This window comes from Hypanus sabinus, chromosome 12, assembly GCF_030144855.1.
Source record: "Hypanus sabinus isolate sHypSab1 chromosome 12, sHypSab1.hap1, whole genome shotgun sequence".
Classification (NCBI taxonomy): Eukaryota; Metazoa; Chordata; class Chondrichthyes; order Myliobatiformes; family Dasyatidae; genus Hypanus; species Hypanus sabinus.
In genome coordinates this window covers 64,286,665-64,298,964 of record NC_082717.1, presented here as the reverse complement: position 1 = coordinate 64,298,964, position 12,300 = coordinate 64,286,665, and the positions used below count along the sequence as shown (strand labels likewise).

At 39.1% G+C, this 12,300-nt stretch overlaps 1 protein-coding gene across 7 annotated transcripts in view; it reads left to right on the top strand.

Moving 5' to 3' along the window:
• The window catches only part of LOC132402945 (utrophin-like), a 477,671-nt gene that overhangs the window by 359,937 nt on the left and 105,434 nt on the right, over positions 1 to 12,300 (top strand). For all 7 annotated transcript variants that reach the window (XM_059986085.1, XM_059986086.1, XM_059986083.1 and 4 more), the window contains 4 exons: positions 4,368 to 4,514; positions 6,925 to 7,003; positions 7,267 to 7,330; positions 11,868 to 11,929. In XM_059986085.1, coding sequence (XP_059842068.1) covers positions 4,368 to 4,514; positions 6,925 to 7,003; positions 7,267 to 7,330; positions 11,868 to 11,929 — 352 coding nt within the window. The remainder of the gene's footprint in view (positions 1 to 4,367; positions 4,515 to 6,924; positions 7,004 to 7,266; positions 7,331 to 11,867; positions 11,930 to 12,300) is intronic.

Genomic DNA, 12,300 nt, shown 5'->3' with positions numbered 1-12,300 from the left:
GAAAGATAGTAAGAGATTTGAAAGTAGGAGGGGAGAGGGAAATGTGAAAAGATAGAAGACCGGAGGGGGTGGAGTGAAGCTGAGAGCCAGAAAAGTGATTGGCAAAAGGGATACGAGCTGGAGAAGGGAAATGATCATGGGACCAGAGGCCTAGGGAGAAAAAAAGGGGGAGGGGAGCACCCGAGGGAGATGGAGAACAGGCAGAATGATGGGCAGAAAGAGAGAAAAAAAGGCGAGGGGGGAAACATTGACTTCTCTAATTTCCGTTCATGCCCCTCCTCCCCTTCTTACCCCATCCCTGATATATTTAGCTTTTCCCCCCTCCCCTTTTTTTCTCTCTCCCCATCACTCTGCCTGTTCTCCATCTCCCTCTGGTGCTTCCCTCCCTCTTTCTTTCTCCCAAGGCCTCCAGTCCCATGATACTTTCCCTTCTCTAGCTCTGTATCCCTTTTGCCAATCACCTTTCTGGCTCTCAGCTTCACCCCCCCCCCCCCCCCCCACTTGCCAATCACCTTTCCAGCTCTCAGCTTCACCCCACCCCCTCCGATCTCCTATCATTTCACATTTTCCCCTCCCCCTCCTACTTTCAAATCTCTTACTATCTTTCCTTTCAGTTAGACCTGATGAAGGGTCTCGGCCCGAAGCGTCAACAGTGCTTCTCCCTATAGATGCTGCCTGACCTGCTGTGTTCCACCAGCATTTTGTGTGTGTTGCTAGCAAATGCTTTGGTGTTTTGTCTTCATATAGTTCTGCTATTCACGATAAATGTTCTCAGTGGTTACATTATATAGCTATATAATGTTCTGAAAATGCCTTTGTCAAAGACTCAAATAAATTAAAGGCCAGCATGATCAAGTACTGAAGATCAAGGTGATACAAGTTATTGGTTTCATTAGACAGAAATGTCAAAACAGATATATTTAATCCAGGAATAGCATTGCAGATGCAGCTGTTCAATATTCTGAACAAACTTAAACCATCTGTCTGGTTGGTCAGGTGTCCACTGGAGATTTTTGTCAAGAACTGCCCTTCCATTCATCACAGTTAAGGATCACTTGCTCTGAATTTCATTGGTTGGACTGTATCTCCTTGGATCTGGCCCTACAGTTCCAGGAGATGGGCAGTGGGACTAGGCTCTGAGTTTTGATGCTGTACTTCAGAGTGCCGTGGTGGGCTTCACTGAAGGCAAGGTTGGAAATGGAGCTTTGCCTTCTTTGAACTTTGTAATAGTTTTAAAATACAGACACATTTAAAACTATTAAAAGTGATGTGTACAAGGTTGATTAACATGCTTAGAAATTATTAAAACAATCGCATTAAAGTTAAGATTATTAACAACATAATTAAAAAAATAAAATGCTGGAAGTACCGAGCAAGTTATGTTAGTGGCCCAAATGGATTTTTACAAACTATTGATTTCGTTAGTCAGAAATGTCAAAACAGACCTATTCCAGAAATAGCATTGCAGAAGCTGCTCTTTAATATTCTGCACAGATGTAAAACATCTGGCTGTGGACTTCGAAGACAGATATATTACTCCTCCTTAATTATAGAAACTTCCAGCGAATTATTGTATTTTACTCCTACATTCACGAAGTTTCAATTAAGCAAATGGGTGTAATGTTGAGCGTTATTTAGAGATTGCAGTATGTGACTTGAATTGGACTGAGGATTTGGCTTGCGCTGCAGTGCTGAGAGGAGAGCATTAACCCATAATATACTCTGTACTTTCATCAGTCCATCTTATTTGAAGCGATGTTACGAACTGCAACAACTGGATAGGGACATGGTATATGGAATGTCTCAGTTCTGCAGCCAGCTCTTAGCACTTTGGTATGTTCAAGAAACTTAGAGCAGTGCAGCATTTGCTTTGCTGTGACAAATTCTGCCAACTCATTAGCACCTGCTTCAATTAGCTGATCAATTTCACTGATGCCTGTCTCCCCTTCATGTTCACCCAAGTGCAGACTATCCTCTCTCAATCCCCTCTTTGAGTTGTGTACAGATGGTCTCAGTTGTTTGTCTTGGTCACCGGATTAATCTTTAAAAAATGCCATTTGTCATACTCCTGACAAGGGTCATTACTCTCTCTCTCACCTCATTTGGCATTTAGAGCTTGTTTAGTCTTAAATGTAAATTACTTAGCTCAAAGAAAGCCTTTGTCTGACACTTGTTATGCCTTGCAAGAAATGATTCTCAAATTTAGTCAAACAGCAACCTCAATGTGAGATGCAGACAAATGTTTATACTTTATTCTGTCTCGTCCAGCTCATTCCATGAATTATGTAGAAAATAAGATTAACACTGGCTTGTTCAGATTTCAGGCTTTTGTTCGAATTGCATTTGAGCACAGCACAGACCAATCTGATTTATGCTCTGAGTCCAGTACACTATTATATGAAGTGCACTGCACCGTGATCTGATGTGCAATTTCACTGATGTAATAAACCATGCCACAGCCCACCAGCATTTTATTACATGTTTATGTTTCAATGAATTGAACTTATGGTGGATTTTCCCAAAGGTCATTTGTGTCTATAAATGACCTAAGCATTTTAACTCCGCGAACTTGTCTGCCATGACTACCACAATTATCTTTTGGCACTTATTTTATGATTGGCGACATTTTCTAAATGATCAAATGAACTGTAAAATTAAATCCTGGATTCTCTAGGCAACTAGATAACTAGAAAAGTTATTAACACAATGTCAAAAGCTGAAGATCAGCATAAAACTGTGTTTGCATCTGTTACCTGTTACTTTCTCCCTCCTGTTGAAAATACTTTAGGAAACATTGATTTGCCATTTTGAACTTGTTTAAAACTAGACTCCATGTAATTTGACTGTTATTATTATCATGTGCCTGCATTGCAATACAATATTTATAATCTGGGAGAAACCAGAATTTCCCATCTGTAAGTATTATTTTCAAGTGACCTTAAAGTTGTGGACAATTCCTTGTTCCTTTGAAGCCAGTGCCATCATCTGGCATGCAAAGTAGGCTTGCTGGTTCAAATGTTTTTGAAGTAGAACCAAGGAGAGTTGCCTCAGTGACCAAAAGTTGACATTTGAGAAACCTACATATCCTCCTCCAGTTATTATTCTTTCTCAGGCAAAAGTCACAATTTAGTCATTTGCTTTTCAGGGAGTGATGTCTGAAGAGTTGGATTGTAGTAGGTAGCAAAAGAGCTCCCCACCGAACTCAGTCTTGGGCAAAGCTCCTTATTCTCAACCTCATTGATCAGGGCACCTTCCACAGCACAGGTCACTCTACCAAGCAGAAATCAAGAGCCAGTTTGTCAAAAAAAGGCTCTCAAGCTTCAGCAACACCTGCATGAGGCCTGAACTGGAGCCTTCCATTGAACGTGTTCATCTCAGTAATCAAGCCCAGTGCTACTGGCTTGCAGAGATGCAAGGGAAAAATGCTGAAACTTTGCATCACTTTCAGTCATGATTCATCTGTGTTATTGTTGAGGATCACGCTGCAGTGACAATACACTTGTGCTTTATGGTAAATTATGATGCTCAGTAAGTTTTCAATACTTTGTTCCCAACTGATCATATTTTAAGTCCACGTGTTGGGGTTTAATCACCCCTTCTTCCCAGATTAAGGTGTATTCATGATCACAGTTAATTATGGAAGAATTAAGTAAATTCCTAGAGTTGTCACCATGGCCAAATAGTTCACAATACTTCAAAGTATTGTTAATAATCAAATACCACATGGTGCTCATTTGAACAAATAACAGTGGTCTTTTTGCTGAGAAATCATAATTTTTCCACATATTTTTATTTTATGCTACAAACCAGTCCCCCATCAGGGGGACTAGAGTCTGAACATGGCAGGGGGGAAAATTCAGAAGTTTATCAAAAATAGGATCAATGTTAAATCTTTGGCCAACTGAACTAGACCAATGTTGGCTAAATACAATATGCTTTCAGGAAAGAGTACATGCGTTCTCAGTTAAATAAATGGATTTTGAATTTCCAGGAGTTTGAATTAACAACTTTTAAATGTGGTGATCGGTTTCTTTGTACATTGAATGAAAGCAATCAGAAACAGAAATTCAAAATTGCACAGCCGTGAGCTCCATTGACTCTGGTTCCTTTTTGCCTCCCAGTTTGTGTGTTGATTTCCTTCAAGGATCTGCATAATTATAATTGAAATGAAAATGTGTAATGAAGCAAAAAAAATATCTTGGAGTTGACATTCATTAAATATTACATCAACATTGTGATGCTCCAGATGACTCACATCACTTGATTTTAATATTATGTGGCTCATTCTGAAATCCAGATAGCAAAACAATTTTTTTTTAAGTTTTAAGAAAATATTGTATATTTTTTTCTTTCATCATCCCCATTAGGCTTTTAAAGAGGAAATTGTTCCAATGAAACAAGAAATCAAAATATTAAATGACCTGGCTGGTCAGTTATCTCCTCTTGATGTCACTTTGTCTCCCAAGACTTCTCATCAGCTTGATGACCTAAATATGCGGTGGAAACTGATAAAGGTAAGAGTGAAAAAGAAAATAATTTACAAAATTAAGCAGCATGCCTGTGTATACAAAAAAGAGAAGGCTGCACTGCTCCACAATCCAAAGCATATAATTTCTTTCCAAACCTGGGAAGAGATCAAAAGAGTTGCTTCATAGAAGACGATATTTAATTTAGTTCCTTAGCACAATGAGCAGTTCAGTTTTTGTTATCAAACTTTACTTGAAACACAGTTAATGTGTGTTGCTGATTTGCAGTTTTGCATCGTGGAGTTAAAAGCTGTTACAGAGCCATAGCTTAATTATGCTAGAAATGACAACAGAAATAAAAATTGCTGAAATGTGTCTTCAGTCACACAGATAGGTTCAGAGTGAAGTAGTATTGAGCTAGAATATTAATGGCTGGACTTTGCACATCTGTCAGAAAGGATTTGGAGGTTGGCTGCTGGGATCTCTTCAGTATTGAAGAGTTATCTCTGATAATTTATATCCTTGGCAGAGACATGCTACAAAGATTTACCAAAGTTATCTTAATTGATGTATAGAAAGGAAAAAATAATGCCAGTTATGCAGTAGGTTTCTTTCAGCTGTGTCACATTTGGAAATTTTCTTCAAACTTAATCCAAGCAGAGTTTGGAAAAAATAATTTTAGTTTTATGTAACTGGTTTGTCCATTCTGATATTTGGCACAGACATGACTCCCAATGTTCTCTTTGCCCATGCAGATAAATTAAGTAACTAATTTAGTGCTTGATCTCTGTTTGGATCTTTTGGTTGGAAACTGTTCATGTGTAGGTATTTGGCATCTCTCCATGTTAAGTAGGCTTTTCATACACTTGGTCAAGCCCTGAAAAATCTTTAAGCATTTCACTGAGATCTCTCCTTTTCGAAACTGAAAAATGGAGAGGATTAGACTACTAAATCTCTCCTCTGGGGAAAGCAGGATTCCAGGAATCAAGTTGGTGAAAACATCATTTTATCATTCCTTAATCAGGGATTTCAGATCTGTATGGAAAATTCCAGCTGTAGTCCCAACTCTTATTTTTAAGCCCTATTGTCTTAAAGATTAACATGCTGTTCCTAATCTGTTGCTGAAAATACACATGAAAATTTAGATACACAATGATTTAATGACTTGGCATCTTTGTATAAAATTCTGTCATATTAGGATTTGTAAAAGCCCTTAATCACAAGGTTATTTATTGACTCTCCTTCATCACATTTTAGTAGATCAAGTGTAGCCTGTTTTCATGTTTGTTTGTCAACATTGAGATCTGGAAAACTATCTCTTTAAACTCCATAAATTTGTCCTCAGTGCTGTTAATTATTATAAGGGTGTAGTAATTCCCCATGATGACTGTGGTACCTTATCATCAACCACGTCCAATTTTTTTTCTTGTACCATATCCACTATTGTTTGGGGCCTATATCCCCTCATCCATATTGTTTATCCAGTGCTGTTTCTCAGCTCCAGCCAAGCTGATTCATCGTCTTCATTTGTCAAGCTAAAGCCCTTTCTCTCTGCTGGTTGTGATTAATCCTTGAACATTAGTGTGGCTGTGCAACATTTTCACTTCATCTTTGTCTCTGAAAGTATTGTAGAGTATTTAATTCCCAACCTTGGTCACGAAGCCACCATGTTTATAAAAAGGCTATTAGTTCATACCATTTATTTTCATTTGTGCCATTAAAGCATCCGTTTTGTTGCATGGATTCAGACAAAAAACTTTAAAGTTGCCGTTATCAATTCCCCCTGCTGAGAGTCTAATTGCAACTATGCTGTATGCACCATTTCTTCCAGTACATTCTAGCTATTATTATCTACTTTGCTACCATTGTCTGTCATGTGTTATGCAGTATTTCCCATTACTAAAATCCTCCCACCCTGCATCCAGTTCAAAGCATATCAACAGCTATGGTTATTTAATATGCTAGAATTCAATGTGTTAATGAAAATTAATTGCATTAAACTATCAGCAATCAATGACAAATGGAAATTTCAGTTCAGAGTTATTCTGCCTCAGCTTCACTATAGGTATGGCTGTACAGTTGAATGCTTCACCTGACACCAGTAAAAATTGCAGCTTTCTGATGTCTGTCTTAATCTGTGCTGCATTAGTGTTTGCATGCAGAAGCTACTGAGTGAATTCCAGGAATTTAACATGTCCTGTTTTTCCCGCTATCTGAGAGTTCCCGGGAGGGGAGGGAAGAAAAACTTGACAAGCAAGTGGCTATTTCTTCTGTAGGTTATTGCATTCATCTGTCAGATAGAATCTGGAATATGTTTCACATTTCAAACCTGGACATGGTAAGGTTGAATTTGGTCAGAGTCTAGATTTAGGGGAGGACTTTGCTTTCTCTGTTGAGAAAGTCAATGTGATAACTCCATTGTCACTATGAGTCTCAGTGGCTCTGTTTATCATTCCAGGTTGCTGTTGAGGATCGAATCAAGCAGTTGCAAGAAGCGTACCGGGATTTTGGTCCATCATCACAACATTTCCTTTCCAGTAAGTCAGATGTATAGAAACCTGATAAATTTTAAATATAATAATGTTGCAGGTAAACAGTATCCAGAGCATTAATGCACTTATTTGAAAAGCCATGGAAGACATTTACTGTGCATTTTCAAAATGAACTGTATGCGTTGTCACCAAAAAATGGAGTTTAATGTTTTTCAAAGCTTTATGTTTAATGGATTGTGAGCAAAGCAAGTACCTTTCACATATTTTTGTCACAGTTGAGTTCTAATTCGTTCTTTTTATTTCTCTAGCATCTGTTCAGTTACCATGGCAGAGAGCTGTATCACACAACAATAAGGTGCCATACTACATCAAGTAAGTTTTCTTTGTGTTATAATCAACTGCCTCAATGGATGGCTGGGATTTTCACATGGTTTGGGTAGAAGTGATTGCCATAGGTAGAAGTTGCAAATGAAGTTCATGGGTAGGGAGAGAGGTAAGTGAAATTGAAATATTATGACAATTACAGGATAAGGTTTTTTTGTCTGCTGAATATTCACTGCCCACATTTTCACAGGGAAGAACCAAGCATGCAAATTTGCACTGTTGTTTTCTGCCTTCTGGATTACTCAGTTGCAATATCTTATACCTCAGCTTCACTGCCTGCCCCTGCCCCCCCCCACCTTCCTGCCCTTAAAACCTTTGTGGTCAGACTTATAATAAAGTTTAAAGAAAAAGAGTTATTTTGATATGACATGCCAAGTAATCCAGATAATTATTTACTCTGAATTCATCAGGATCTTGTACATAGCAATGTGTGGCCATTCAACCTATTGTATTTTTTTGTCAAATTGGAGTTTATTGTCACATATGTATGCACACATGCAATGAAAGATATACTTACAGCAGTGTCACAAGATTAGAGACACAAAATATCAAGAAAATCATAAATCAAACATTTATACAAAATGATACAATAAATAACAATTAGAATAAAAAAGTCTGTTGAAGTGAGACATGATTAAAGTGGTCATCATGTTGCTATACTGAGATAGTGTTAGAGTCGTGCAGGTCACTAGACGAAAGAATGGTTGAAGGGAAGTAGCTGTCCTTGAACCTAGTGCTGTGGGACTTCAGGTTTCTGCTCCTCCTGCCCAGTGGTAGCTGTGAAAAAATGACGTGGTCCAAATGGTGGGAATCTTTGTTCATAGATGTTGCCTTTTGGAGGCAGCACTGCATTGAATATCTCTGACAGTGAAGAGGAATGTGCCAATGGTGTCTTGGGCTAAGTCCACTACTCTCTGTGGCACTTTGTATTGCTGTGAATTCCAATTTCCTACTAGTTCCTCTCAAGCAGGTATTGTCAATCCTTTTCACATGGGCATTAGCCTCAAATAACTCTCCCTGGACCTCTGAGATTACGTCCACACTACACCGGATAAATCCGTAACCGAAGCTTTTTTCTCTTCATTTTTACCCTCTGCCCACACTAAAACAACGTTTTCGACCCCCAAAACCGGAGCTTTTCAGAAACGCTCTCCAAAGTGTGTATTTTTGAAAACGCCGCTTGAGCAGATCAGTGTGGACGGGGTAACCAGAGACTTCTGAAAACACTGTCAGAAGGCAGCGCGCCATTTCATTGTTTTCTTGAACGCAACCTAACAATTTCAGAACAGACGGCAACGAGAGTGAAGCCAGAAGAGTTAGAAATGTACTCACCAAATACTTTGACCTATAACTTACTGAATAAAAAAGTATGATGAAGGGATTTGGCCTGAAACATCGTCACTACCTCCTCCTTGCTGAGTTCTGCCAGCATTTTGTGTTTTTATTTATTTCCAGCATCTGCAGATCACTCATGTTGCCTTTGAATAAAAAAGTATACTCACTTTGCTATGTTTTCTGTTCTTGTTCGTATGAAGGTGGTTTACCTATTTATGCAAGTACTTCTCTGACAATAGATGTGTAACAGCCTAATGTAACATTGTATGGAAATACAAGATAACACTGATGCAGACATGTTTTACACATTTAACAAGGTGCTTTATTAATGCAACAGAGTAAGTCAGTTTTTCAATGTTCGTCATCAGCCAGCTTATACAGTCCATGAACTCCCTGTTGGTTGCCTCCATACGCTCCAGTATTTGTTTTTTTTTACTTTAAGTCCTCCTGCGCGAGAGCCAACAGCTGCCCGTCGTTTTAAGTTTTTCTAGTCTGTAGCTGAACAAACACGCACTTTCATGGTGAGATTCAACACCAAACATGTCATTTGTTTTCGGTAGATGTGTCCTGTGCATGCGCAGTAGGAGGAGATTTGCTGAAATCTCCGTTTCAATGTGGACGGAGATATTTTTTAAAACGCATAGTGTGGACGCCTATCATTTTTACGCGAGACCGGCATTTTTAAAATTATCCGGTCTAGTGTGGATGTAGCCTAACATTGCTATTCCACTCAATTGCAGCAGAGACAGTTAAAATGACCAGTTAATGAAGCAATCTACACCTCCAAAAGAGCAAGAATCATTTAATGAATGCAAATGAAATGGTGGAAAATAATCATTTAGGGTTAAAATCCAGGAAGAGCTGATTGTGTGCAGTTGATGCAAGGTAATTTGCGTGAGTGCTGCTGTGGTGTATTGAAGTGGCATCTACCTTCCCTGCTTTGGCTTTCCCCACTACATCAGCAGACATAGTAGCTAACAGTCACTAGTAGTTGAAGAAAAAGTGATGGGCTGGATCTCTGTGGACATGTTGTGGATGTATGGGTTTTCCACAATTCTGACTATATAACCAGATTAAATTTGCAGCTGCTCAGCTTCCAGATGATCAGAACCCATAGAACCATAAAACATTACAGCAGGGAAACAGGCCTTTTGGCCCTTCTTGGCTGTGCTGAGCCATTTTTCTGCCTAGTCCCACTGACCTGCACCTCGACCATATCCCTCCATACCCCTCTCATCCATGTACCTATCCAAGTTTTTCGTAAATGTTAAAAGTGAGCCTGCATTCACCACTTCAACTGGCAGCTCATTTCACACTCCCACTACTCTCTGTGTGAAGAAACTTCCCCCTAATGTTCTCTTTAAACTTTTCCCTTTTCACCCTTAACCCATGGCCTCTGGTTTTTTTCTCCCCTCGCCTCAGTGGAAAAACCCTGCTTGCATTCACCCTTCATAATTTTATACACCTCTATCAAATCTCCCTTCATTCTTCCCTGCTCCAGGGAATAAAGTCCTAACCTATTCAACCCTTCTCTTTAATTCAGTTTCTTAAGTCCCGGCAACATTCTTGTAAAACTTCTCTGCACTCTTTCAACCTTATTAATATCCTTCCTGTAATTCGGTGACCAAAACTGCACGCAATACTCCAAATTCGGCCTCACCAATGTCTTATACAACACCATAACATTTAGAAGTAGATAGAAAAATCATATAAATCTAAACTATTGATAAATTTGGTAACAATTTACTTAACTGGTTCATATTCATTATTAAAATAATTAGCTTCTGTTATAAAATAACAAATCTTTGCTAACAATTTGACCGAAGGTGAATCATCCCATTTAAATGAATGGAGCTGTGTTACATGTGTCAGCCATGGCTGGCATAAAGGTGAGGGGACAGGTTGGAAGGGTATTTGACCTCGTAGCTCAGCAAAGTTAGGAATGCTCCAGGACTCGGTGAGTTCCATGCATCAACACCACAGCTTGGGATTACAGAAGGTGTGATCAGTGGGTCTCTGTGCTGCAACAAGCAAGGGGTTTCCTGCAAAGTTGCTGGCTAGTCAACAGCGTGTTCCAGCCCTTTATTGCCGATCAGAAGATGAATACAAAAGTTTCTTAGTGATCCTCATATGTCAGAAGTATGTAATAGAACATGAAGTATTGGGACAAATGTAAGTGCAAAACTCTGTATATTCATACATGGGATGTGGTTGCATAGGCTTAGCAGCATGTAATCGGCTATCCATTGTTACTCTTGAGCTGGTGGTGGTGTGCTGCCTTCCTGAACTATGGAAGTTCTCAAGTTATGGGTGTATCCACAATGCTGTTAGGGAGGGAGTTATACAGTTTTGACCTGGGAATGGCGAAGAACAACAGTACATTTCCATTTCAGTGGCTTGCAGGGCATCTTCCAGGTGGTCATGTTCCTGAGCTTTTGATGCATGTGTTCTCTAGCTGGCAGAGGAACTAGCTGGAGGGAATAAACACTATATTGCAGACTATTTGTTCCATAGATGCTGCCTGACTTGCTGAGTTCCTCCAGTATTTTGTGTGTGTTGCTGAAGGTTTCCAGCATCTCCAGAATGTCTTGTGCTGATGTTTTTGTCAGATTTATAGTGTGCCGGTTAAATTCAAAACTTCTTAAATGTTTGTTATTTCTGAAATGGAAGATATGGCCTTGTTTATCTGCAAATGCATACTCTCTGGTGCCATAATGTTAGGAGGTGACCAGTTTAGAAACTATTCATGTCTGGTCAGTTAATTGCAAGGTTACCTGGTCAAGTGAAGGTGTAGTTTGGATTACATATCTATTTCTTAGCCAAAGGATAAATACAGATAGCTGCAGTTCAAAGATGATTTGTGGAAAAGACAGGTCATTGTTATGTACATCTTCAAGTCTTTGGCTGCATTTTGGATCAAGGTAATCATCAATAACATCAGTGCCTTCGGTGTGCACTGACGAGATCCGTCATTGTCTCTAAGTTGTCAGGTGGCTTCAAATATCTATTTATGCCTGCACAGAATTTCCTCCAAGTGAACAGCAAGAAGATGGTGAACAAAAAGGCTTATAGATCTCATTCTTACAATTCAAGTTTAATTATGATATTTGGATTATAAAAAAAGAACTATTCAAGAAATTTTGTGGAGCTTGCTTTGGATTTGGAGCTGATCTCTATATTTTCTTCCTAGTCACCAGACTCAAAGTACCTGTTGGGATCACCCAAAAATGACAGAACTCTTCCTTTCCTTGGGTAAGTGGACCCTCTGTAAATATTCTTCAGTTATGGGTGAAGTTTAGGACAGTGGGGAATGTGGTCAAAGAATACAATCAGCTAGAAATATGGGTGGAGAAATGCAGATGGAGTTTAATATGAAGTGTGAGGTTTTCTTTTTTGAAAGGTTAAATGCAAGAGGAAACTGCGCAGTAAATTGCAAGACTCAGTCATTGATGTACAGATGGATCTTAGGACACATGTCCATGGTTCTCTGAAAGTGGCAATGTGAATAGGGTGGTGAAGATGTACGGCATACTTTATCCTTTGGAACACTGAGTATATGAGTTGATAAGTCATGTTGCAGCTGTGTAAAACTTTGGTCAGGCCACCTCTGTGTGCATTTCAGG